The 27595-nt window shown below is 46.2% G+C and overlaps 2 protein-coding genes across 5 annotated transcripts in view; one reads left to right on the top strand and one right to left on the bottom strand.

The window, feature by feature from the left end:
• SUDS3 (SDS3 homolog, SIN3A corepressor complex component) overlaps positions 1 to 17399 on the bottom strand; it is a 48997-nt gene extending 31598 nt beyond the window's left edge. Inside the window, exons 1-6 of one of the 2 annotated variants that reach the window (XM_055235596.2) lie at positions 16958 to 17399; positions 13551 to 13620; positions 9438 to 9493; positions 7006 to 7077; positions 2908 to 2927; positions 1552 to 1708 (exon numbers count right to left, since the gene is read on the bottom strand). In XM_055235596.2, coding sequence (XP_055091571.2) covers positions 1552 to 1708; positions 2908 to 2927; positions 7006 to 7077; positions 9438 to 9493; positions 13551 to 13620; positions 16958 to 17345 — 763 coding nt within the window. In that variant the 5' untranslated portion in view covers positions 17346 to 17399. Of the gene's footprint in view, positions 1 to 1551; positions 1709 to 2907; positions 2928 to 7005; positions 7078 to 9437; positions 9494 to 13550; positions 13621 to 16255; positions 16418 to 16957 lie in introns of those variants that run through there. The other variant, XM_063614573.1, reaches the window with a different exon arrangement.
• A 3475-nt stretch (positions 17400 to 20874) lies between these two features.
• The window catches only part of TAOK3 (TAO kinase 3), a 229242-nt gene continuing 222521 nt past the window's right edge, over positions 20875 to 27595 (top strand). Inside the window, exon 1 of one of the 3 annotated variants that reach the window (XM_055235583.2) lies at positions 20875 to 21169. The gene's annotated coding sequence lies outside the window, so the exon portion shown is untranslated. The remainder of the gene's footprint in view (positions 21170 to 27595) is intronic. The other 2 variants (XM_055235581.2, XM_055235584.2) reach the window with 2 other exon arrangements.

The raw sequence follows: 27595 nt of genomic DNA, 5'->3' as shown, positions 1-27595 counted from the left end.
ATCACAGGTAAGGTGATGATACCCTTTCCCCACAGATGGAAAGGGAGCAGCTATAAATGGATAATATTTCCCACTAGCCTAATGAAGGCTCCCAAACATCTGGTGGCTCTAGCAGAGAGTGATGAGGCATCAATGCCAGTCACAGCCACTATCAAAGAAAATGGTGTGCAGGTCCAAAAGCCAGCAGGCAGACTGGTACCAGACAAGGTACCACGGTGCTACTGGTCTCATTAAATAAGCACTTCCACAAGAACAAGACTATACTGCCTGAAGCTGCTGTTTTGACATCCATTCTCACAAAAAAAAAAAAAAAAAACATTTCTGAGCTGCTTTCAGAGGCCTTCAAGGAGCTCACTTCTTTTGCCAAGTCTTTCTATGAGGAAGCTAACAGAGAAGAGATTTTTCAAAAGTCAGACCCCACCTCAGGCACAACCACATTCTCTTAAGTGTATCATGAGGATTGGAGCCAGATGTCTGTGTCAGTCAGAAGGCCAAGCTGGTTCACAGCACCAGGAATACACAGAGGGGAACAAAGATCTTAACTGGCTACTTTAAATTTCAAAGCCCTGAGAACGTCCACAAAAACACTGCATGCATTTCCTATGGAACCCTGCTAAAACCAGACACGCCAGAGCCCCAGCACTTTCCGAATTGTAAGAGTTAAATTTGGGGATGTACAGAAAGGCATGCCACCTCCATATCCAAGTGACAAACTCACCACTGACTTGCCTTGCAGTATTTGCCAAGTTCCAAAATAGCTAGTTCAAGCCAATTCCCTGTATCCTTCTAGGAATCAGTCTACATATGGCAAGAGAAGAGTTGGCCCATATTGTTTCTCCCTGAAACCTGCCTACAACCTGCTGAGTTCCCATATGTGGATTACTAAATTCTAGAAGGTTAGAAAGGGATTGGCTCTGAGTCTCATGTAACTTTCCTACCATTATGGGAAAATCGTTCAGTCTGGCTATCCTGTTGGAATCATATCAAGTCTTTCTGAAATGTTCAGTAACACCTGGCAGGAGAGATCTAATAGCACAGAGGATATAGCCAAAAGCCTTTGTTCTTACATCTAGGTCAAAGGAAGACAATACCTTTTCTGTAATTAAGGCAGACTGGAAAAAAACAGAGCAGAGGGATTCCCATCACCACAGAGGGACTTGCGTAAGCAATTTGGGAACATAACCAAGATACAAATGGCAGCGGACCCAGGAATTAAGCAGAGTCTAAGCCAGAGCTTGCAATTACTATTAAAGGTCTAGCAACTATTGAACATCTATTGTGCACAGGACACTGTACTAGGTACTCATATGTCTAACCACTATCCTATGAGAGGGTATGATCAGCACCATTTCAAAGAGGAGAAAACAGAAGTTTAGCAGCTTGACTAAGGTCACACAGCCAATAGAAGGTGGAGGAGGAACTCTGATCTATGAGGTCAAAACCCACTCTCCACCTTGCTCTGCTCTTGAAATGTAAGACAAAAGTAACTGGAACAGCCCTTCACATCCCGCCTCAGGGACCCCAGGATCCCACCCCACAGGGCTTTTCTACCTCCAGTCAGTTCCATTGTCAGCTTTTCGTTTTCAATCATTTTCTTCTTTTCTTCTAGCTCAGCAATCAGGTTCTCTTTCAGCTCAACCTTCTTGTCTTCAAATTCTTTCACTGCTGCCTTCTTTTCTTTAATGTAATTTCGTTCCACTTGTTCAGTCTGAGCAAAAGAGAAACACAGGCTGGGAGTACACGGCCCTGGGAGCCAGGGCTCCAACTCAAAGTCTAACCCTGTCCTCAACAGCAAAGAAAACACCTTTGCTAGAAACATGACAAATAGTTACCCCCTCACACACACTTGCAGTAACAGCGTGTCTGAGAGCAAGCTTTCCAGTGAGGGTATAAAATCAGACCCACGTGACTTTTGCTTATTTTTGAGTATACTTCACTTGCTACTCAGATATTTTTTCGCTTCCACATCCTATATTTTATACTAAAACACATTTCTCAAAGGTAGTAAATAATCGCTCATAAAGTTACAACTTCAAAGGGAAATAGATTCTAGATAAATTGTGTATATTCAAAAAGTTACTATTATTTTTGATACAGCAAGACAAAAGAATGGAACATCATTAAGAGCCTGAATCCCAAAGTACACATATATTGATATTATACTAAGACAAAAATTGTACATGCCTCCGCTTTTCAAATCTTGCCATTGTGGTGAGTGACATCAGGGCCTATGGTGGGCTAGGGATGTGAGTACCTCACTTGAGTGTACCTTCAGGCTGATGACGTGATCCTTCCGGCTGAGTGACTGTGGGCACCAAACTGATTTAAGGAAAGTGGGTTCCAATAATGTGGCTCTGAAAAACCATGACTTTCTCAAAAAGTAACCCCTGCACACATGCTAGCCACCCTGGGAGCAGTACATCATTCAGGATTCAGGCCCTCATCTCTGTATCACAGCACAGAGTCTGACACAGAACCAGCACTCAGGTGTCCATGGAATGAACGGAAAAATTAGAAGTCTTGTCTTTTTTTTTACTGGCCCAGAGAGTTGCAGCTGTAAAACAGAACTGCTGAGCCAATTCAGAGATTGAACTGCTTCAAGGACCAATATCAAACTATTAGGCCATTATAACTCAGAGACTTCCAAACAGCTCTAACACGGGATAAAAGTCAATAAGCAGTGAGGGGTGAGTATTCCTTATTTCCCTGTGATAAGCAGAGGCTGCGCAACAACAAATGACCAGACAGGATGTCTAAGTTGAGACCAAATGTCCTTTAGTCAAACAGAACAGTGGTGAAGGCTTCCAAACTATCTATTCGGTGATAGAAGGAAAAGCCACCAGATCAGGACTGCAAGATTCCAGTCTCAGACAGGGCCTGCAACCCCAGAAGATCTGTGGTACTTACTTCCAGCTGGAGGAAGAGTTCTGCAAGAGATAAAAAGTGCAATTAGATTTGCTAGGCTGTGCCACCTTTCTAGACACTGATGTTAGCATTCATTTAGAAGCAGTAATTGCTTTCTGAAAGCATGTTACACAGCAAATGTTTTCATCAGTGAAATGTTGATATACACAAAGGGAAAGGACGCGAGAAGTACTCAAGTCTAGTTAAAATGTGGCCCTGCCAGCCTGCCAACATGGTGAAACCCCGTCTCTACTAAAAATACAAAAATTAGCCAGGCATGGTGGCAGGCGCCTGTAATCCCAACTACTTGAGAGGCTGAGGCAGGTAGGAGACTCACTTGAACCCGAGAGGCAGAGGTTGCAGTAAGCCGAGATTGTGCCACTGTACTACAGCCTGGGTGACAGAGTGAAACCTGGTCTTAAAAAAAAAAAAAAAAAAAAAAAGTGGCCCTGAACATATCAGCTGTGGCAGTTCTAGAAGCCTGAGGGCAAAAAAACGTGCAGCTGGAACCAAACTCCCCCGGCAAAATAAACTTATCCCGTCTTTCACTCAGTCCACCTGCCAACAGTCCCCGCAGTGGCAGGATGGGGCAAGAAGAAATATGCAATTACTCCAGAAACAGAGTGGATGTGATTTTTTTTTTTTTTTTTTTTTTGAGACGGAGTCTTGCTCTGTCTCCCAGGCTGGAGTGCAGTGGCGCGATCTCGGCTCACTGCAAGCTCCGCCTCCCGGGTTCCCGCCATTCTCCTGCCTCAGCCTCTCCAAGTAGCTGGGACTACAGGCGCCCGGCTAATTTTTGTTTGTATTTTTAGTAGAGACGGGGTTTCACCGTGGTCTCGATCTGCTGACCTTGTGATCCGCCCGCCTCGGCCTCCCAAAGTGCTGGGATTACAAGCGTGAGCCACCGCGCCCGGCCTGGATGTGATGTTTTAAAGCAGTGATCTCCAACCTTTTTGGCACAAGGGACCAGATTAGTGGAAGACAGTTTTCCCACGGGCTGGGGCAGGGTAGGGGGGCAGGCGGTGGGTGGGGGAAAGCAGCCCAGTGGTCCGCAGCCTGGAGGATGCAGACCCCTGGTTTTCTGGGGGATTCTGGTTTTTTTGAGACACCAGACTGTCACCCAGACTGGAGTGCAGTGGCACGATCTCGACTCACAGCAACCTCCACCTCCTGGGTTCAAGCAATTCTACTGCCTCAGCCTCCCAAGTAGCTAGGATTAAAGGCGCAAACCACCACACCTGGTTAATTTTTGTATTTTTGGTAGAGACAGGGTTTCACCTTGTTGGCCAGGCTGGTCTTGAAATCTTGACCTCAGGTGATCCACTGGCCTCAGCCTCCCAGAGTGCTGGGATTACAGGCGTGAGCCACTGCCTACGGCCAGGACCCCCTTTTTAAAGCACTATATGAAGGGCTATGTGTGGTAAGGAAGGACCTTCACAGATAATCCACAGGACAGAGGCTCCAGGCACACCTAGGGCTTCACTGTCAGGCCGCCAAGCTCTGCTCATGCTGTCTGTCCCCGCAATGCCCTCTGATCTCCTATTCACATTCCCAAGTTCCTGACTGAATGCAGCCCCCTCCTGAGGCCTTTCCTGCTGACTCTTCACACATCATGCCCTTCAGATGCCTTAAAGCACCCATCTAACAGCACGCAACAACTTAGCACCTACCATGTGCCGAATGATTAGTAACTTACCTAGCAGCTCCCCTCACCACTAGATTTATAATAGAGTACAAACCTGTCTACAAACCCGCAACTTGAAGCAAAATTGCTCCATGGCTTCTACTCTTTCCTGGGTGACAGGGGGCTGTGCATACAGTCCACAAAGATTCTCCAGGGGGTGCTATTCTCAGTCTACCAGGGGCTCCTTTGCAAACCTGGCAAATGCTATGGACCTCTTCCCCAGAACAAAGCACATATACAAACTCCACAGAATTCTGACAGTTCCAGGAACCCCAGATTAAAAGCCCAGATGTTGATTAACAGTTGTTAACAGAGAAAATTAACTGAAGAAAGGGACAAGCCACTCATTATTTTTTTTTAGCCCCCAGAAGTCCTACCCACTTTGGCACTGGGAATTGCTGGGCATAGGAACCCAGGCACACCCAACCCAATGTGATCATTCCTATAACAGCTTCAGATCTGTACCATGCACAAGTGGGCCAGACAGCTGGAGTCCTGTGCCATTCCAAGAAATCATGCCTTGCACCAACAAGTCAAAATGACAATTAGCACTTAGAGGTGGCAGTTGTTTCAGTTAAAGCAGCCAGACACCACTAAAGCAGGTGGATCATCTCTGCAAAGAATGTGCTTTTTAAAGCTCAAGTCGTGACTGATTTAGGAGCTCTTCTGCATTTTTACCTAGGAGAGAGAAATGTGAAAGAACACATGAGGGCCGGGCACGTTGGCTCACCCCTGTAACCCCAGCACTTTGGGAGGCCAAGGCGCGCCAGGCAGATCACCTGAAGTCAGGAGTTTGAGAGCAGCCTGGCCAACATGGTGAAAACCTATCTCTACTAAAAATACAAAATTAGCCAGGTGTGGTGGCAGGCGCCTGTAAAATTCCAGCTACTCGGGAGGCTGAGGCATGAGAATCGCTTGAACCCAGGAGGCAGAGGTTGCAGTGAGCTGAGATAGCACCACCACACTCCAGCCTGGGAAACAGAGTGAGACTCTGTCTCAAAAAAAAAAAAAAAAAAAAAAAAAAAAAAAAAAAAAAAAAAAAGAACACGCGAGGACATGATTGAGAGTCTAAGCAGAATGAAGAAAAACAACTCAATATTCACTCTGCTGTTCTAACTTCAGAAATATGACTCACATCCATTTTCTTTCCTTAGCTCCATCTTATGCCAATTCCATGAGGTATTAATATTCCCCTCTACAGATGGAGAAATTGAGGTTTCAAGAGCAAATATTCTGCTTAAAGGATCAGATCTAAAGTGAGGAGGCAGGATCTGAACCTAAGACCACCTCCTTCCACAAATGCCACCTCCTTTATCTGCTAAAGGGGAAGTCTCAGAAGAGTAACGGGTTGAGGATTTTCAAGACATCTCAAGGAGGTGCTTCAGGAACTCAGAGCAGAATGGGGGTAACAGCAGGGAGAGGTAGAAGGTGGAAAGGCAGACAGCTAATAGCTGGGGCTCCACTTTCTCAGCGCCCACCCACACTTCAGCCCCTTTTCTCTCTGTTGATATGCACTGGGCAGCTTCTCACTGAGGAGAGTGAAGGGTTGGAGAGTCACTGGCCCAGAACGAAAGATGACAGCAGCATGAGGAGTGGCACCCAACCCTCATTTTAAAACCCATCATTACTTCTACCATCGCAGGAACAAGGACTCTGCTGGCACCCAAACTGCTGGCTGATGAGCATTAAAAATTCAACACATACACGCGATTTCCTGTAATCTCAGGAATCCATGTTTACACACTTTAAACAGTTGTCACATCTTACTTTCTGCATGGCTCTTTAACTCGGTGTTCCTTAACTTTACACATGTGGCATCTTTTGTCAATGAAACACCAAGTGTCCTAAAGTCAAAGCCATGTGTTACATGACTTTATATTGCTCGCAATGCTTAGATGTAGCAGGTGCTTGATTCATTTTTGTTGAAAGAATACATTTACTCTATACAACTAATCAAGTGTGCCTCTTCTCTAAATTCTTACAAAAACAATACTTGGGGAAAATAACAAGACGACCCTCCCCAATCCTAGCACAGAATACCAAAAGAAACAAACTTAAAATGGGACGAAAACAACCTACAATCCTTTTCCTCATCCGCACTTCTGACTGTACATCAGGCCAGCCATGCAGACATGAGCAAGAGGGTGCAAGACTACTCTTGGGGTACCAGGGAGAACAACCTAACTGCAAGGAGCCTCCTCAGACACCCTCCACTACTGGGCCATTCCTTAGCAACAGAAGCAAGAGATGAAACCACTTTCCATAACCATAGCTTGGAAGTCTCTTTTCCGAAAACCCTTTCTGACAGAGTATCCGGGATACGTTTTGGAGTATAGCTCTTAGGGCTGCATTACACCAACAATTGGCAAATGGTCAAACATTTAAAGATGATTCATTTCCATTTAAAGGAGCCTTACCTGCATTCCGTATCCTCTCTTTGTACTGCTGATCTAGTTTTTTCATTCTCTTCTGATATTCCTGTAATGTACCTGATTTTGAACATTTAAAAAATAAAATTATTGTGAATATAAATCTGCTCTACATTTTGCTTCCTAAAATTATCCTCTAGCATCAACACTGACTGTTTCAGTAACACCAAAGGAGGACACACCTCAGCAAAGTTAACTCTGGTTCTTCACCAAGGCACACAGCAGAAACCACTAGGGGCCTATTTAAAGTCCACCCAACCCAGTGGATCAAGGGTCTGTAGTGAGTGAGGGGGAGTGGAAAAGTGCCAACATCTCCACACTATTCTGATCAGTTGCTGCAACAGTGTGAATCAACGGGCCTTCCTTTACTGGAAAAGGTTCATTCTCTTGGCCGGGCACGGTGGCTCACGCCTGTAATTCTAGCACTTTGGGAGGCCAAGGCGGGTGGATCACCTGAGGTCAGGAGTTCAAGACCAGTCTGACCAACATGGAGAAACCCCATCTCTACTAAAAATACAAAAAAAATTAGACGGGCGTGGAGGCACATGCCTGTAATCCCAGTTACTCGGGAGGCTGAGGCAGAAGAATCGCTTGAACCCAGGAGGCAGAGGTTGCGGTGAGCCGAGATCGCGCCATTGCACTCCAGCCTAGGTGACAAGAGCAAAAACTCCGTCTCAAAAAAAAAAAAAAAAAAAAAAATAGGTTCATTCTCCTTCAGTAAGGTCTAGGTCAATGCTCTCCAGTCAAACCTTCTGCAATGGTGTGTTTTATATCTGCAATGTCCAATATGGCATCCACTAACCATTTGTGGCTATTTTAGCACTTGAAATGTAGCTAGTGGAACTGAAGAACTAAATTATTAATTAAATTTAAACAGCCACATGTGGCTAGTGACAATATTAAACAGATCAGGTACAGATTCTAACCAAATCACTATTCATTTCATTGCTCTTCCCACAAAACAGTTAATTATGAGAGGCCCATCTTGTCGCGGGAAGTGTTTCCTGATTATAATGCCCGACCACGGGCTAGTCCAAGGGCGTGGATCACTCACAAGCAATAAAAGCACATAATAGAAACGGCAGTTTCAGGCCGGTTGTGGTGGCTCATGCCTGTGATCCTAGCACTTTGGGAGGCTGAGGTGGGCAGATCACCTGAGGTCAGGAGTTCAAGACCAGCCTGGCCAACGTGGTGAAATCCTGTTTCTACTAAAAATACAAAAATTAGCCGGGCCTGGCGGCGGGCGTCTGTAATCCCAGCTACTTGGGAGGCTGACGCAGGAGAATCGCTCGAACCCAGGAGGTGGAGTTTGCAGTGAGCCGAGATTGCGCCACTGCACTGCAGCCTAGGTGACAAAAGCGGAACTCAGCCTCAAAAAAAAATAAAAAGAAAAAGCAAAAGCAGTTTCACTGACAAGGGGACTCCACAACATGAAACCGAAGAGCTCAGCTAACTGTCCCCAGGACCTCACAGTGTGCACACCGCTGTGCTAGATGCTCCTCGTGCACTATCACATTACTTTCTTCATTTTGCAGATCAGAAAACAGATTGAACAAGAGAAACTAGCGTGCCCAAGGTCACATTACTAGAAGCAGGGAAACTGGGATTCCAACCCCTCACAAAACTCCAGAGCCTGCACTTTTTTTTTTTTTTTTGAGATGGAGTCTAGCTTTCTCGCCCAGGCTGGAGTGCAGTGGCGCGATCTCGGCTCACTGCAAGCTCCGCCTCCCGGGTTCACGCCATTCTCCTGCCTCAGCCTCCCGAGTAGCTGGGACTACAGGCACCCGCCAGCACGCCCGGCTAATTTTTTGTATTTTTTAGTAGAGACAGGGTTTCACCGTGTTAGCCAGGATTGTCTCGATCTCCTGACCTCGTGATCTACCCACCTCGGCCTCCCAAAGTGCTGGGATTACAGGCGTGAGCCACCACGCCTGGCCTCAGACAGAGCCTGCACTCTTAACTCCGATGCTGCACTGCCTTTAGCAGCCACCAGCATTTGACAAAATACAATCTACTTTTAATTTAACAAGCAAAAAGGAGAAAATACAGTGTGAATAATCCACAAGGTCATTAACATTTGGTTTAGAAAAAACAGTAAAACTTTATTCTTTGATAACAATGTCTCTCCTAAAAATATCTAGCTTTAGGCACAGAGGCGTTCGATTCATGCTCCATTGAAAGTCCCAAGTGAGATTTCATTTGAAGAAAGAATCTCACACATGTTGGAAATAAATTTTTCAAAATCAAGGAGTTTGAAAATCACCACTTTACTGACAGCAAAAGATAGCAAAATGTACTGGATAGCTAAGATCAGCCAGACCACGTTTTAAATAACTCCCACAGAGAAGTGAAATACACAGATTTCAAGGGTTTGTAATATTAAGCATATTTAGAAATGCAGGATTCAATCACACACCAACCTTCTTGCAGTTGTTGCAACTGCCTCTTGAGAGAAGCCAGTTTGTCCTGATACATCCTATAAAAAAAAAAAAGTCACACTAACAGATAAAAACATTCAATACTCATTTCCAAAATAACCTACTCACAGAAATTAGCTGGGCTGTTATGGGAAGGTCATTAATGTCCTTCAGGGAAGAGAGGAAAGTAAAGTCTGCTTGCTGGCTTAAAATGCACCAGCAGCCACAGGGATCAGAAAGGAACAAGAAAGAACCCTGTATTCCTCAATTTTATTCTAATTTTGTAGATTCTCCCATGTTATCCCATCTTTACAGAATCCGTCTAAAACTTGCAACGATAGCAGATTTTAATAAAGTGACAATGATAAACAGGCAAGCACACACACAATGTAGAAATGGCATTAAACACAACTCTTACGTCGACTCTACAATTAGATTGTAAATTACAAGAGAGTAAGATTATGCCTTCAGCATGCTTTTCTATGCAGATAGGCTTAGCAGTGTGAGAAGTAAGTCAATAAACCTTCACGTCATTTTTTAAAGCACTCCTCTTTTAGGATCAGAGAAATAACAGTAATTCAGAAAGAAAAGTTAAAAGGCAGCATTTACTTGCAGCCCCGGCTGGATGGGAATACACAGCACACATGAAGCAAAAGCATTTGGCATGTTAGTTTTTTCCTCTCACACCTAATGGATTATAGGCAGTCATAATTTCAGCAAGTCGGTTTGAAGGTGGGTTCCACATATAAATCACATTTCAGCAAATATTTTTGCTTCTACCTGAAAAACACCCCCAACTTAACAGTGATAAAAACAAGATTTGTGATCTGAAAGAACACTGTCCAACATATAACAAGCACAATAACCTTTTGGTGTATGTGCTGCTGAAGTGAGCGCATGGGCGTTATAACCTTTTTAGTGCTCAAATAAGGGCTGCAAATACAACCCAACCCTCTGTAAGGGGAGGAGAGTAGGCAGAATTTCAGACTCACACATGTCTGACTCTTTTAGGGCAAATTCTGATGCACTTTCGATTTCCCCTTGAATTCACGAGGCATTCCATTTTAACCGAAATTGTTTTCTATATCATCAAATACTAAGCGAGGCCAGGCGAGGTGGCTCACATCTGTAATCCCAGCACTTTAGGAGGCCAAGGCGGGTGGATCACTTGAGGTCAGGAGTTCGAGACCAACCTGGCCAACAGTGAAATCCTGTCTCTAGTTAAAAAAAAAAAAAAAAAATACAAAAATTAGCCAGACGTGCCGGGCGCGGTGGCTCACGCTTGTAATCCCAGCACTTTGGGAGGCCGAGGCGGGCAGATCACGAGGTCAGGAGATCGAGACCACGGTGAAACCCCTTCTCCACTAAAAATACAAAAAAATTAGCCGAGCGTGGTGGCGGGCGCCTGTAGTCCCAGCTACTCGGAGAGGCTGAGGCAGGAGAACGGCATGAACCCGGGAGGCGGAGCTTCCAGTGAGCCGAGATTGTGCCACTGCACTCCAGCCTGGGCCACAGAGTGAGACTCCGTCTCAAAAAAAAAAAAAAAATTTTTTTGCCAGACGTGGTTGTGGGCGCCTGTAACCCCAGCTACTCAGGAGGCTGAGGCAGAAGAGTAGCTTGAACCCAGGGACTGGAGGTTGCAGTGAGCCGAGACCATGCCACTGCACTCCAGCCTGGGCAACAGAGTAAGACCCTGTCTCTTAAGAAAAAAAAAAAAGCTGGGCACATTGGCTCATTCTTGTAATCCTAGCACTCCAGGAGGCCGAAACAGGAGGAATGCTTGAGCTCAGGCATTCGAGACCAGCCTGGGCAACATAGTTAGACCTTGTTTCTAGTAAAAATTTTAAAAATCAGCTGGGCATGGTGGCACGTGCCTGTTGTCCCAGCTACTTGGAAGGCTGAGGTGGGAGGACCAATGGATCGAGCCCCAGAGGTTGAGACTGCAGTGAGCTGCTATCATGCCACTGCACTCCAGCCCAGGCAACAAAACAAGATACTGTCTCAAAAAAAGTGGCCCGGCACGATGACTCAGGCCTGTAATCTCAACACCATGGGAGGCTGAGGCAGGCAGATCACCTGAGGTCAGGAGTTCAAGACCAGCCTGGCCAACATGGTGAAACCCCATCTCTACTAAAAATACAAAAAAAAAAATCAGCCAGGCGTGGTGGCGCATGCCTGTAGTCCCAGCTACTCGGGAGGCTTAGCCATGACAATCACTTGAACTAAGGAGGTGGAGGTTGCAGTGAGCCGAGATTGTGCCATTGCACTCCAGCCTGGGTGACAGTGAGATTCTGTTTCAAAATAAAAAAGTAATCTGTCTTTATTCAGCACTGGTTAGACCTAACTGAATTATCCCTTTGAGTTCCAAAGCACAAAAACAATGCGAGAATCCAGAGGATGGCCACAAAACATTGGCAAAAAGGACCTAAAGGGAAAGGAATATGGATCATCTTGTTAAAAGGTAAAGAACTTTAAAAACCTAACACATTCAACAAATATAAAATATACTTTATACCGTTTTCCATCTGGGTGTATGCTAAAAGTGAGAGGTTTTCGTTTCTCTGAAATCTGTTCAGCTGTGGCTCTGTCTGAAGACAGTGAGAAGGCTTGGGTGAGAGCACGTGCAAACGTGGACAGAGCACTGGCCTGAGAGTCAGCATGAGGCCAGGCAAGGTCGGTCACGCCTGTAATCCCAACACTTTGGGAGACCAAAGCAGGTGGATCACCTGAGGTCAAGAGTTTTGACACCAGCCTGGCCAACGTGGAGAAACCCCGTCTGTATTAAAAATACGAAAATTATTAGCCGGGTGTGGTGGCATGTGCCTGTAGTCCTTGCTAGTCGGGAGGCTGAGGCAGGAGAACTGCTTGAGCCCAGGAGGCAGAGGTTGCAGTGAGCCGAGATCACGCCACTGCACTCCAGCCTGGGCAACAGAGCGACACTCCATCTCCACAAAAAATAAATAAATAAATACAAAAATTAGCCGGGCATGGTGGTGCATGCCTGTAATCCCAGCTACTTGGGAGGCTGAGGCAGGAGAATCACCTGAACCTGGGAGGTGGAGGTTGCAGTGAGCCAAGATTACACCACTGCACGCCGGCCTAGTCGACTGAGCAAGACTCCATCTCAGAAAAAAATTAAATAAATAAAAATGAGTAAGTAAATAAGTAAGAGTCAGCAGCCTATTTTTCAATCGTGGCTTCTCTGAGCTCTCCAGGCCTCCAGCACCTTGTCTAGCACACTAGTGCAGTGAGTTCACACTCACCTGAGAACGCAGTTGCTTCAAGACACCAATTACCCTCTCTGTGCATTGGTTTGCCCATTAAAAAAGAAAAAAAAAAAAAAAAGGCCGGGCGCAGTGGCTCACGCCTGTAATCCCAGCACTTTGGGAGGCCGAGGTGGGCAGATCACAAGCTCAGGAGTTCGAGACCAGCCTGGCCAACATGGTGAAACCCTGTCTCTACTAAAAATACAAAAATTAGCTGAGCATGGTGGCGTGTGCCTGTAATCCTAGCTACTCAGGAGGCTGAGGCGGGAGAATCATTTGAACCCGGGAGGCGGAGGTTGCAGTGCGCCGAGATCCTGCCACTGCACTCTAGTCTGGGTGACAGAGCAAGGCTCTGTCTCAAGGAAAAAAAAAGTGGTAAAAGGTCCTCTCCTATTATACGGCCTCATTCCCTCCCCTGTGTCCATTGCCCTCAAGATTCTTTCTAGAGAATACTCAACAGAGTCTTATAACAGGAAGACTGATAAAATGTAATTAATTTAAAGTGGAGAAATTGCAAACATACATCATCTTTGGAAACGCTATGGTCAAAATCATACACACAAGGTCACTACACATTAAGTATCCCTTATCTGAAATGCTTGGGATCAGAAGTGTTTTGGATTTTTTCAAATTTTAGATTATTTGCAATATACTTACCAGCTGAGCATCCCAAATCCAAAAATCTGTAATCTGAAATAGTGCGATGAGCATTTCCTTTGAGCATCATGCTGGCATTCAGGAAGTTTTAGATTTTGGAGCAGTTGAGATTTCAGATTTGGGATGCTCAATCTATATAAAGATGTTGTTGTCAATTCTATGTTCCAAAAAGACATAGGCAAATCATACTCACTGTTCCTTCATCTCTACATAGTCTTCTTCATCATGCTTTGCCAGGTCAGTTTCACTAGCATCCTCAGTGTCTGAATAAAGTTAGGAAAGAGGGGCTAGTTAAAATCATAATTCACAAAGTTGGCATCACTTGACACAGAGTAGGCACTCAATAATGTCCTATAAAATCAATTTCTATTCAATGCAGGCTTGCACAAAGCCATCGATGAAAAACACTACATACAGTTAGTAGGCCGTCCCTATCTGCAAACACGAAACCTGTGGACACACAGGCCAATGCAAAGAATTTGAGTATCCTCAGGTTGTAGTATCCATGAAGTCCTGGAACCAGTGCCCCATAGATACCGAGGGACAGCCCTACTTCAGAAAAGGCCATTTCCAACTTACAGTCAGATTTATGCAAAAAGCTTGCCTTTATCTGAAATGCAGCCACAGAATAGGGTGTCTCAGGCAGAGGCAGTTATGGTGAAGGCTGCTACTTCTGCAGAAACAACAATGCTGGCAACTCAAGAAAGGAGATGCAGGCATAAGACTGGACACTGCAGGCATCAAGCCTTACTCACTGTTCCAGAAAAAAACTCGTATGTACATTCTCTCCTGATACATACCCAGTTGGAACCCTTCACACATTTTACATCAGGATACACGGTTGTCCCTCAGTATCTGTGGGGGAATGGTTCCTGCACCTCCCTTGGGTACCAAAATCCTCAGTTGCTCAAGTCTCTGACAAAATGGCATAGTATTTGCATATAACCTACGCACATCTTCCAGTATACTTTTTTTTTTTAATGAGACACAATCTCTCTGTGTCACCCAGGCTGGAGTGCAGTGGCACAATCTCGGCTCACTGCAACCTCCACCTCCTGGGTTCAAGCGATTCTCCTGCCTCAGCTTCCCAAATAGCTGGGATTACAGGGGTGCACCACCACGCCCGGCTACTTTTTGTATTTTTAGTAGAGATGGGGTTTCACCACGTTGACCAGGCTGGTCTCGAACTCCTGGCCTCAAGTGAACCACCTGCTTTGGCCTCCCAAAGTGCTGGGATTACAGGCATGAGCCACTGCGCCAGGCCAACAGTACACTTTAAATCATTTCTAGATTACTTAGAATATCCAGGCCAGGCATGGCAGCTCATGTCTGTAATCCCAGCATTTTGGAAGGCCAAAGCAGGAGAATCACCTGACGACAGGAGTTCCAGACCAGCCTGGCCAACGTGGTGAAACCCCCATCTCTACTAAAAACACAAAAATTAGGACCAGGTGCAGTGGCTCACGCCTGTAATTCCAGCACTTTGGGAGGCCAAGGCAGGTGGATCACCTGAGGTCGGGAGTTTGAGACCGGCCTGACCAGCATGGAGAAACCCCATCTCTACTAAAAATACAAAATTAGCTGGGGGTGGCGGTGCATTCCTGTAATCCCAACTACTCGGGAGGCTGAGGCAGGAGAATTGCTTGAATTCGGGAGGCAGAGGTTGCAGTGAGCCGAGATCGCGCCATTACACGCCACCCTGGGCAACAAGACAGAAACTTACCGTCTCAAAATAAAATAAACAAAACAACAAATAAAACCACAAAAATTAGCCGGGCATGGTGGCAGGTGCCTGTAATCCCAACTACTCCAGAGGCTGAGGCAGGAGAACTGCTTGAACCCAGGAGATGGAAGTTGCAGTGAGCTGAGATCACGACACTACAAACCAGCCTGGGTGAGACAGTGAGACTCCACCTTAAAAAAAAAAAAAAAAAAAAAAAAAAAAAAGCTTACAATATCCAATAAATAAAATGTAAATACTACGTAAGTAGTTGTTATGCTATATACTGTTTAGGAATAACAAAAAAAAAAGTCTGCACATGTTCAGTACAGATCCAATTTTTTTCCTGAATATTTTCGAGCTGCGCTTGGTTGAATTCACAGATGCAGAACCCACAGATATGCAGCGCCAACTGTATACAATAAAAAAGCGGAATCTGACACAAATAATTAAATATTTTCCAAGTTACAACTAAAGGGAACAAGAAGGAGGCCAGATGATCAAACGAAAACTGTTTCAGAACATCTTAAATACTGTTCTTAGAACAAGCTAATGGCTGGGGTGTCTACAAAATTTTAATAGCCCCTATACTGGAAGGAAAAAAAACTCAATTTTGGCTCCACCCCGCCCCCTCGTGGGTACGAGATGCAGTGCAAGTGCTTCACATTCAAAATCTGTGGTTAAGCCGCGTCTTCTGATGGAGTTAAACCGAATGCAGTCCTTCAACTTTGTATGTCATGCATACGCAGCTGTCTTTTGTAAGGCTGTTGCAGATCCAGTTCCCCACAAACCCTTCTCCCCTCCTTCAGTCATGAGGCCTTCCCTGAGTTCCTGTCGTGGTCAGCCACATTACTTGGCACTCGGGAAACTCAGATGAATAAAACGTAGGCCCCATTCCAAACAGCTGGTCTAGCTTTTGCTTCACGGCCCGATTTTGTCCCAGAATATTCCACTCATATATCGGTCTCTCTTTATCTCCTATTTCTCCTCCCTTGATCTCTCACATTTCATCACCTTCCTCCTCCTCCATCCCTCCAAAACAGGGTTCCTCACACTTGCCAAATTATAAAGCCCAGTTTGAAAAGCAAAGCTCTGAGACGCTGTGATGACAGTGTGAAGAGCATGGGACCGAAAACACAACACCTGGGGACCATTAAGCAAATCCCTCCCTCTCTTACCTGTTTCCGGGAGGGGGCGGGTGGGGAGAACATTTACGGAGTATTTACAGTACCAGGCCAAGTACTTTGTGCGCATGTCATTTAATCCCTGTACCGACCCTAGGAAGTGCTTTCTAGAGCAGGTGTGGGAATTAAACAGCTCCATTACAGTTGGGTAAATCGAGGCTGGAAAACTTAAGTTTACAAAGTTAAGTGACAAAGCCAAATTTAAACCTGTACCTGGCTGGTTCTAGGTCCCTTTCCTTTAACCATCCTGAGTTCTCAATAGTGTACTACCTAAAGTATAGCTGACTTATGCATTTCGGGGGTGGGGAGGGGCAACTTTGGACTGTAATGCTCTCAGACACAAAAAAGGGGCGAACTACACTCGGTGTATTCAGTAAGTGAGTTTCTAATTCCTACTAGTGAAGATGTGAGGTTCAATCAGAAACTGCTGGGAAGGAGGACGGGGTCTTAAAGGGACCCCTAGCGTGACAACATCTAAGTCCTCTCTCCCCATCACAGTCGAGTGTAACGCACCCAGGGCTTCCCCGCTACTCCAGCACGGACGGGGGTAACTTCCCCGAGCCCCTCAACTCCCGGCGGCCACTCCACGCAGCCCCAGGCCCCGGAGGCCGCCCCGCCCCTCTCCCGAACAGCCCCACCCCCTCCCCCAGCGGTCCCACCTCCGCTCCCGGCGGCCGGGCGAGCGGCAGGACTCACCTTCGTCCGACTCGCGGCCCCGACAGCTTCGTTCGTCGTCCTCGGCGCTCTCCAGCTCTTCGTCCTCCTCGGGGTAGTACTCGGGGGCCGGCGGCGCTCCAGCCTGGGCCGGGGCCGGGGCCAGCAGCCCCGCGGCACTCATGTCGCCTCTGACCGCAGCTGAGCGTGGCCCACGGACACCACGGACACCGCGGCCACCCGCGCTCGGTACTCGCCGTCTGCCTAGCAGTGTCCGAGGCAGCCCCCAACTGGAGGAGCGGCAGCCGCGGCGACCCCTTCCCCGTCTCCGCCGAGCTCCGCCCCCCGCGCCCGCGCTCGGCAACGGGGGCCTCGCGCCGCGAGCGACTTCCGGGTCGAGAGCTGCCCGACGACGGCCTGACTCCGCCATCCTTGGGGGAGTGGAGATGCCGCTGGACGCCCCCGTCGCCACAACCTCAGCCCTTTCATCGCGGTCTTAAAATCCTCAACGTGTAGTGGGGGAGGGGCAGAGCCAGGTTCGCTAGAGTCAGGCAAATCTACGGGCAGGCCCAGCAGCGGTCAGGACCCCGAGGCCCGCAGGCGACTTCCGGAGACAGCCGCCAGGCGGCGCCTGGAGCTAGAACTAAAGCGGGGATCGTTAGCGACCTAGGGGCGGAGGGTTTGAAGGGCCCTTGACAGGTGGAGGTGGTCTCTAATTGAAGAAAGGGAACGACGCCACCTGCCCCCTTATTAGGTCGGATAAACCTAGACATCCAGAGTGTGCGTGATCATGCAGCCTGGCTCCCCCTGTGACTAGTTAGAGCTTTATTAAGAGCTAAAAGACAAGGATGCTGATATTCCATCCTGGGGACAGCAAAACAGTATTTTCCCAGCCCTTAGGAATCCTTTCTCTTTGTGTAAGGTTTATTCGGTAAGATGTTCCCCCGGTTTTACAAATGAGAAACGAGCTGTCGTTTGCTTAAAAAAAAAAAAACAGTAACGTCCAGTCTAATTTTTTTGACTCCGAGACCCAGGCCCTCCGCGGTACAGCTGCCCTGAATATTAATTTTTTAAAAGGTGCTTTTGCTTAATCCAACAGCTTGCTCTGAGCTCTCAACTGAAGAAGGAGAGAATTTGCCTACCAGAAGTTATTTGGCTAAGGCCCACGTGGAAGCTTAAAAAACAGGAGAGCTGAGTATCTGCAAGAATTAATTTGTGCGATTCCCTCTGAGTAGAAGAGGGACACGGTGTTATAAGTTTTGCTGAACGAATAGATTTAAGGTGTCCCTTTAGCGAAGAGCAGTGTGGTCTAGTTGTGTGTAGCGAGAAAAAAGGATAAGGTTTTTAATGGTTTGTCCAAAGTGGCCCCACTTTTATGTTCCACCCGAGTCTCTGTAGGAAACGCAACCAGTAGTGAAAATGAACACAGATATGAAAACCAGGGTGGAACCGAATATTCCCATTCTCAGACCTTTTGTGATCAAATTTATCTCTGAATTGGCCCCTATGGACTCTTCTAAAAATGAAACATTATTCTCATCTCATTTATTTTGACATTTATTTACTACCTTGTTTTAATTAAAATCTTGGCTCTATTTGTAAGGGATTTTTTCTCCCAACAAAACTAAAGAATTTCCAGAATGGAATGCTAAGATGTCTTTCCAGGAGTTCCGAGATCTTCTGAAGTGCCTTCTAAATAAGAATCATTCTCAGATCGCACCGTAGGTCTGCCATCTATATTTAAACTAGGATTTCAGAACTGTCTCTTGTCCAAAAGATGAAGTCATTTTCTTTCTTTGTGCTGTTGGAGAACATCTAAATTACTTGCAATCAACTATATTGAGTAACTTGCATTCCTGTCAGTAGCAATAATCATAGTGCAGAAAAAGCAAAGATTTTAGAAATCAAGAGTTCATTGATACAATGAATTTTTAAGTTTATTTCGTTGCTAAATGGTTTCCTTTCAAGACGCTGAGATTTTTATCCTGCTTATGTTTTACTGCTATCTTCTTGACTGCAAACAGCATCTGTTAATGGTCATGCATTTCTATTTTATATGTAATGAATAGACACAACTGAGCACTTGGGTTATGAAAACGTACCCCATTTTTTTCTGTCCAGATTGCCAGCTGCAGAACTAAAAAATGCTCTTTAGTGAAGGTGGACCTACTCAAAAAAATTCTCTTATGGCTTTAGTCTTACCCAATCTTTAGATTTATTTAATACGATTTTGGACAGTCGCTATACTCCTGTAAAAATCAAGTTCCCTCAAAACCAAGTTTTACCACCTTGAAATCTTTTTCTGTATCCCTTCTCAAAATGGTACTCAGCCACACCGCTCAGGAACTCAACTTGACTTGAAATGAAGTCCTGCCAGCCCCATTTCCACAACTTCTTTGCTTCCAGGCCTTCTCTGCCTACCCTAACACCCAAACTGAAACTTTAAAGGGGGACATCACAATTGGAATGGAGTAAGATTCTTTTTTGTTCTTTTTCTTTTTTTCTTTCTTTGAGACGGAGTTTTGCTCTTTCACCCAGGCTGGAGTGAAGTGGTGCGGTCTCGACTCACTGCAACCTCCGTCTCCGGGTTCAAGCGATTCTCCTGCCTCAGCCTTTCGAGTAACTGGGATTACAGGTGCGTGCCACCACGCCCGGCTAATTTTTGTATTTTTCGTACAGACGGGATTTCACCAGGTTGGCCAGGCAGGTCTGGAACTCCTGACCTCAGGTGATGAATGGAATATGATTCTTAAAACACTAGAAGAAACATGTATACTGTTTAGAACACAAACACATTTTGTCAGCTGGAGTTAAAAAGTTAACAATCGAGGGTTCTCTGAGAACTAAGGCCTGTATACATCTGACAAAACTTAGGATCAAAATGTGTTCCTGAAACGAAACAATTTCTTCATAAAATGCTGAATTCTAAAGTCCATAAACTTACTTTTGGGGTTAAGAGTAAGGAAAGCAGTTTTCTGTTTCCGGTGTTCATTTGATCAGCATATCCAGTTTCACAAAAATAACACAAATGGGTCTTAGTAGCATGATGCACTTTCACCCCTGGCAGACAGTATCCTTTAGCGTGGATCAAGAGGAGTCTGATTATCACATGTTAAACTTGGGTCAAAGCTCGTTATCCTTTGGCCACACGTTCACATAGAATCATTAAAACCTGTGGCCCTGGAAAAAGGTTATATTGAATAGGTTTGCTGAAACCTTGTTAAGCTAATAATAGGGTTCCCCTGCCACAGTCTTCCTACTGTCATAAAAACCTACAAACTGAAAATTTCTAAAGCTTTGTCCTTGCACCTATCAAAATGTACCCCGCATTGAACGCTTAGTTGGGCAAAGTATGCACCCAGTACTGTATATAGATTTTTTTCCCCCCAACGGTATCAAACTGACGGCTGCTGAACTCAATTCAAGGAGAAGCAACTCCCTTGCAAGAGATTTTAAAAAGAAATGGTTTAAATCCAAGAAATTTTTACAAATCCTGGGCAAATAAATGCCATATTAGTTCATGGCAGAATTACTAAGAAAGCTGTGCAAGTCTAGCGAGAGACTGGGGTCCTCCCCAAAGGCTCTAACATGGTGGTCCCTGGTAATCTCCCAAGAAAAGTAAAGGCGTGGGGAGAAGTGCCATGAACTTTGACCGGAGAGCAGCACAAACAAGACTGACCGCACCCCAGGCGGACCCGTAGGTTACTAAAGTTACAAGGTCTTCCGCGTCTGAGGAGACCCCGCCCTGCCCTGTCCCGCCCACCGTCAACTCCGCCAATCCTCGGGCTCCATCGACCGCTCGGCTTCCCAGGCTCCATCAATCAAATACCTATGTACGGCCCCGGCCCTGTGCCCCGCGATCAGGGAAGGTCAGTAGAGAGCCTATTGGAGCCGAGCTAGGGGCGTGGTCCGGGGCAGGGGGCGGGCGGACTGAGACGGTGGGGCGGGGCGTGCTCGGCGCAGTCGGGTGCGATTGGCCACCCCTGGCAGGAGCCGCACCTCGGACAGCAGCAGCGGCAGCGGCGGCGGCCGCGGGAGGGTCCGTGTGGCGCCGGGCGGCGGGGTCCTGCGTGGAGAGTGGGACGCAACGCGGAGACCGCGAGCAGAGGCTGCGCAAAGCCGGATCCGGCACTCAGCGACCGGACCCAAGGATCCGCCGGGGAACAAGCCACAGGAGAGCGACTCAGGAACAAGTGTGGGAGAGGAAGCGGCGGCGGCGGCGCCGGGCCCGGGGGTGGTGACAGCAGGTCTGAGGTGAGAGCACCGGGGCGCGGGGCGTGACAGTGGGAGCCGAGGCGGCGGGACCCCAGGCGGAGTGAGGGGAGTTGCGGGAGCGGGCTCGACAGTGCAGACTGTGGAGAGGAGACCCCGGGAGGGACGGGGACCGCGGGTGAGGAGAAGGGACTCCGAGAGGGACCGAGGCAGTGGCTCTGAGTGGAGAGGACTCCGAGAGGGTCCAAGACTGAAAGTCTGAGGGGAGGGGTTTCCAAGAGGGGCCGGGACAGTGCGCGTGAGAGGAAGGGACCCGGAGAGGGGCTGGGGTAGTGGGGTGAGGGGTGGGTGCCTCATGAGGCACTAGGATAGGGGGATGAGGGGAGGGGTTCCCTGAGGGACCAGGTCCCGGAAAAGGTCCAGAACAGCGGGGAGAGGGGAAGGGTCCCCGAGAGGGGCCGGCACTGAGAGTCTGAGAGATGGGGACCCCGAGAGGGGCTGGGACAGCGCCCGGGGAGAGGAGACCCCAAGGTGAGGGGAGGGGACCCAGAGAGGAGCCGGGACAGAGTAAAGAGAGGGGACCGGTCAGGGGATGTGAAGACAGGGGACCCCCAGAGGGCTTAGAACAGAGTGTGGGAAGACACCAGGAAGGGCCAGGACAGCGGGAGAAGAGGAGGGGTCCCGGAAAGGGTCTGGGCTGAGACAGCGGAGCTGAGAGCAGGACACCTAGAGAGAGGCCGGGACAGCGGGTGGGAGCAGGGTGACCCCGAGAGGGGCCAGGACAGCGGGGTGAGAGGAGGGGACCCCCAGAGGGCTCGGGACAGCGCATGCGAGCGTGGGACTCCGAGAGGGGCTTTGAGCGTCGGGTGCAGGCGCGGACCCCGAGGGAGGAGCGGTGCTCCAGGGGTGCGGGTCGGGCCCCCAGTCACATAGCGAGGGCCCGGCGTGAGCAGCGAGGGAGCGGGCGAGGGGTCGCGTCCGCTGAGTTGCGGGAGCCCCCACAAGAACGACTGCGGCCGGGAGCCTGGGTCGCGGTCGCGGCGTCGGGCAAATAGGAACCGGCGGCAGCGCAGACGAGTGGAGCGGGGAGGTGCTCCCAGGGTCTGGCATCAGCGACCTCCCTGAGAGTGGAGTGTGAGTCCCCAGGACTCCGGGGGGACTCTGGAGCCGATTATGTAATGAAACATCTCGGAAGTGGAACGCACGGGCTGGAGGAGCTGGAGGTGCTGGTGGGGCTGATGAGGCTGGCCGCAGGACAAAGATCTTAGAATGATCAAGAGACCTGCGCGGCCTGACCTCTTCTCACTGGCCCGCTGGGTTCGCATTCGTTCCTTAGAGTTTGACGTGGATGTCTTGAAAGCGAGGGGCTTCCTGATCTTAATGAAAAGGTCAGGTGAAAAGTTGGAAGGGGCTTCTTCAAACCTACCCCACTTCCCCCTCCGCAAGAAGTTGAAAGGGACAGGGATCCTTTTGGAGACCCGTGTTTTAGATTAATAAGAATATTTCTTTGATAGACCCTTGTGTTTTCCTGGACTACTGGTTTTTCATTTTAGCTCAAGGAGCTAAGAAACTTTTTCAGATTTGGCAGCATATCAGTATCAATGTTTACAATGCAGACTTAAAGGAACTATACTAGGTTTGGAATCTGGACTGTTTAACTTTGATCTGTTGGAGATAGTTGGAAGGTCAAACTAAATTTTCAACAGAGGTTTTGGAGTCGCGTAACTAAGAGCTCTTTCCAATTAGATTTCTTATCCTAAAAGCTGCCAGGATTGAGCTTTAGGCGTAATTCCAGGACAAGCTAAGGAGAGAGATAAACCTATTTAAACCAGACACTGTGTGTCCTGGTGGGAGGCAAGTGTGTCTATTAAAAGGTTGAAACAAATAGTGGGAAGCAATAGGGGGTGGGAATTGGGGGACAGCCTCCTACTCTGAGGGATGTGAAAATTAAACTAATCATCAGGCTAGTCGTTCACAGTACTTAGGATATGTTAATACTGCCCTACCTACTTTTCAAACTCGAATGCACATGCTTTGTTATGGTTGTACCCAGCAGTTTTGTATTTGAATTTTTAAAACCTCCTTTTCAATGTTTATAGGTTTTCTCTCCTCACCTCTTCTCTTGGACTGGTTTCTTTTTTTATAGAAGCAGACGTCGAAAATGATGGTTTTAGGAAAATAGTGAGGAATGTAATTACTATGTAATGTCGGTTATTTAGATATCGCCTTTGTTTCAGGTTTAGAATGTGTTTTATTAGAAATCTTTTGCCAGTGTTTAATATAGGCAGTTTCAACTAAGAGGAATAAAGGAATGTTGTATTATTTCCTAAAGATATAATGTAGATGCCTTACATATAACTGCTATGTAAATCCAAGACAAAAATTACTGAAGTTATTTTTATCAGGGTAATAATAAGTAGAGGAGAAGCACTGTTTAGGGATTTTATTTGACATTACCTGATACAGAGTAGTTCTTATATGGCTTCAGAGAGGGTGGAGCTTGATGTGGTTATGAAAATTCCACTAACATGGCTGGGCGCAGTGGCTCACACCTGTAATCCCAGCACTTTGGGATGCTGAGGCAGGCAGATCACAAGGTCAGGAGATGGAGACCATCCTGGCCAACATGATGAAACCCCGTCTCTACTAAAATACAAAAAATTAGATGGCCGTGGTGGTGTGTGCCTGTAGTCCCAGCTACTCAGGAGGCTGAGGCAGAGGAATCGCTTGAACCCAGGAGTCAGAGGTTGCAGTGAGCCAAGATCGCGCCACTGCACTCCAGCCTGGCGACAGAGCAAGACTGTCTCAAAAAGAAAAAAAGAAAATTCCACTAACTAGAAGTCCTCTCCTGAGACATAGAAATTATACAGATGAGAGGAACAACAACAGCAAATACAGATTTAAAATATGAGACACTATATTTAAGATGTATTGAGTGTAATTTTTTTACATTAAATTTATTTTTCCAGAATGCTAGGTCGAATTCAAGTAAAAATAAGGTCAGTTAACTCAAAAGGTATTTAGAACAGGCATATATTCATTTTGCAATGCATATAATGCATGAAATGGTCTGTGGAAGGATTGAGAATCTCAATACCAATAATTCTACAAAGTAATAGAAATATTTCAGCAGATACGCTTTCACCATATTTGTTAGCTCATTTCTGACTGGTACAAATGGTCGTTTCTTAAGACAAAACATTAAATTTATTTCCTCGTAAGAAAAGAAAGTGCTCTGATACTCCCCTAAGTGATTACTAAAGCAGCCATTTCAACCACGTTATGTTATGGTATTGATCCAGAGACGTTAAAGAGAGATTCTTTGCAGTAGAATTTTTAGTGATAGTAAAGGCCTATAATAACTTTATTCCCTGGGGGGTTAGGAGAGTAGGGATTCTGTGAAAATTTTTTTCATTTATTTCAAAAAACTAAAACTATACTACGAGAAGCTATAAATATATGAAATCATTATACCTTGACTTGCTTATTTATTTATTTAATTTATTTGAGACAGGGTGTAGCTCTGTCACCCAGGTTGGAGTGCAGTGGTGGGATATTCTCTCACTGCAGCCTCTGCCTTCCAAGATCAAGCAATCCTCTTGCCTCAGCCTCCTGAGTAGCTGGGACCACAGGCAAATACCATCACGCCTGGCTGCTTCTGCTTCTGCTGCTGCTGCTGCTGCTGCTGCTGCTTCTTCTTCTTCTTCTTCTTCTTCTTCTTCTTCTTCTTCTTCTTCTTCTTCTTCTTCTTCTTCTTCTCCTTCTCCTTCTCCTTCTCCTCCTCCTCCTCCTCCTCCTCCTCCTTCTTCCTTCTTTCTTCTTCTTCTTTTTCTTTCTTCTTTCTTCTTCTTCTTCTTCTTTCTTTTTTTTTTTTTTTGTATTTTTAGTAGAGATGGGATTTCACAACATTGCCCAGGCTGGTCTCAATCTCCTGAGCTCAAGTGATCCATCCGCCTCCACCTGCCAAAGTGCCGGGATTACAGGCATAAACCCACTATGCTCAGCCCCTTTGTTCATTTAAACTTTTTATTTTCTTTTTATTTTTTTATTTTACTTTTATTTTAATTTTTTTTGTTTGAGACAGAGTCTCGCTCTGTCGCCCAGGCTGGAGTGCAGGGGCACGATTTCGGCTCACTGCAACCTCCGCCTCCCTGGTTCGAGCGATTCTCCTGCCTCAGCCTCCCTGGTAGCTGGGATTACAGGCGCGCCACCACACCCGGCTAATTTTTGTATTTTTATTAGAAGCGGGTTTTCACCATGGTGGCCAGGCTGATCTAGAACTCCTGACCTCAAATGATCCACCCACCTCAGCTTCTCAAAGTGCTGGGATTACAGGAGTGAGCCACCGCGCCCAGCCTATTTTCTATTAAAAAAATAACCAGGCTGGGCGCAGTGGCTCACGCCTGTAATCCCAGCACTTTGGGAGGCCAAGGCGGGTAAATCACCTGAAGTCAGGAATTCAAGACCAGCCTAACCAACGTGGTGAAAACCCCTCTCTACTAAAAATACAAACATTAGCCGGGTTTGGTGGCAGGCGCCTGTAATTCCAGCTACCCAGGAGGCTGAGACAGGAGAATTGCTTGAATCCGGGAGGCGGAGCTTGCAGTGAGCAGAAATAGCGCCGTCGCACTCCAGACTGGGCGACAGAGCGAGACTCCATCTCAAAAAATAATAATAATAACCAAAAGACGTTAAGATGGAACCTTACAGTTCCATGTGAAGGCTTACAGCAACCACACATTGCAAGGTCTTTTTGGTTCTCAAACTGTTTTCAGTCTTTGTTTAGCAGGATGCAAATACTTCCCAGTATATACAATAACACATTCTACACTTTCTATACTACTGGAGTCATATACAGGCAAACTATTGTAATCTTAGAGACTACCTTGATATCTAATTTGGTGTAATGTTTAAGCCAACCTGAATAAACATTTTCATTGCCTTCCAGTATTCATATTTGTTGATATTAGTAGCATAGGGGAATAGATGAAAACTGTTGGTACTTTTTTAAAAAATAGTCTTAATTAAGTGCCCCTTTTTTTAAAATAATTTTTTCCCTAGTTTTCATTTCTTCCCTCGCTCCCCCCACCCCCCGCCAAAAAAAAAAAAAACAAAAGGGAGAGGGGGAGGGAGGATTTTGTGACTCTCCGAAAAAAGATGACTTTTCAGTAATGGATAGTTTTTCAATTCATATTTTTAAGTTGTGGGATATTATAAGATTGCATATCAGCATAGGGAATTTAATTTGTGACAATTTAGCTTTATCACGCATTTAATTGGTTGCTTTATTATTTGTAAGCTATATTAAAAGTTTTTTTTACTGTTTCTTAGGCTTAGCTAAGTAAAAGAAGCATAAGTGATATTTATCTATACACCTATAATTATAGATTAGTTATGTTGAATTTATGGGCCAAAATGTGATCTCCCTCATTTCCAAGCTACAAGCACCAAATTAAAAAAAAAAAAAAAAACTATTTCAAATTTATATAATAACTGATACAATTAAATTGATAAATTTTGTTCCAGACATACGTTATTAAAGTTACCTGCTTTATAAATCAACTTAATATATTTTTTTCCTGTCTGACTTGAGATTTGTTAGGGATATTGAATTATATTTAAAATCTTTCTAAGTTATTTCTACTTTGCAAGTTAAAGGGCTAATTCCCTGGCAACAGAATGACTTAGGGGCCAATTTCTTTATTTGTTACCGGAGATTAGTCTCCTAACCATTTGTCAGCTGTCTCACAAATAAGCATTTTTAATCCCTAGAGTGTGTGAGAAAAGGAAGATGGCCTGGAATAAACATTTTTTTTTTTTTTTTGGTTGTTTCTGAGACAGCCTCACTCTGTCGCCCAGGCTAGACTTCAGTGGCACCATCTCGGCTTACTGCAACCTCCACCTCTCTGATAGCTGGGATTACAGGCACCCACCACCTCGCCCAGCTAATTTTGGTAATTTTAGTAGAGACGGGATTTCACCATGTTGGTTAGGCTGGTCTCGAACTGCTGGTCTCAAGTGATCCGCCCACCTCAGCCTCCCACAGTGCCTGGCCTGGGGTAAACATTTTATACCTAGAAAAACCTCGTTCCATTAAACAAAGAGGTGTGGTCCACATGACTTTAACTCCTAACGATAGGAATTTACATGCTGGAGTCTAGTGTTCTGGGCCCTTTCACTTCACCTCTGGCTTCAGTGAAATCAACCTCACATTGTATACTTTATATTAATATTGTAGTTAGTTATCAAAGTACTCATTGAAGGGATCAATTTTACTTTCTTCCACTATTTGCTTTTTTTTTTTTTTGAGATGGAGTCTCGCTCTGTCACCCAGGCTGGAGTGCAGTGGCGTAATCTCGGCTCACTGCAAGCTCCGCCTCCCGGGTTCACGCCATTCTCCTGCCTCAGCCTCTCCGAGTAGCTGGGACTACAGGCGCCCGCCACCACGCCCGGCTAATTTTTTTGTAT

Source organism: Symphalangus syndactylus, chromosome 13 (assembly GCF_028878055.3).
Source record: "Symphalangus syndactylus isolate Jambi chromosome 13, NHGRI_mSymSyn1-v2.1_pri, whole genome shotgun sequence".
Taxonomy (NCBI): Eukaryota; Metazoa; Chordata; class Mammalia; order Primates; family Hylobatidae; genus Symphalangus; species Symphalangus syndactylus.
Note: the sequence above shows the minus strand (reverse complement) of the source record. Positions and strands in the feature narration are given on the sequence as shown.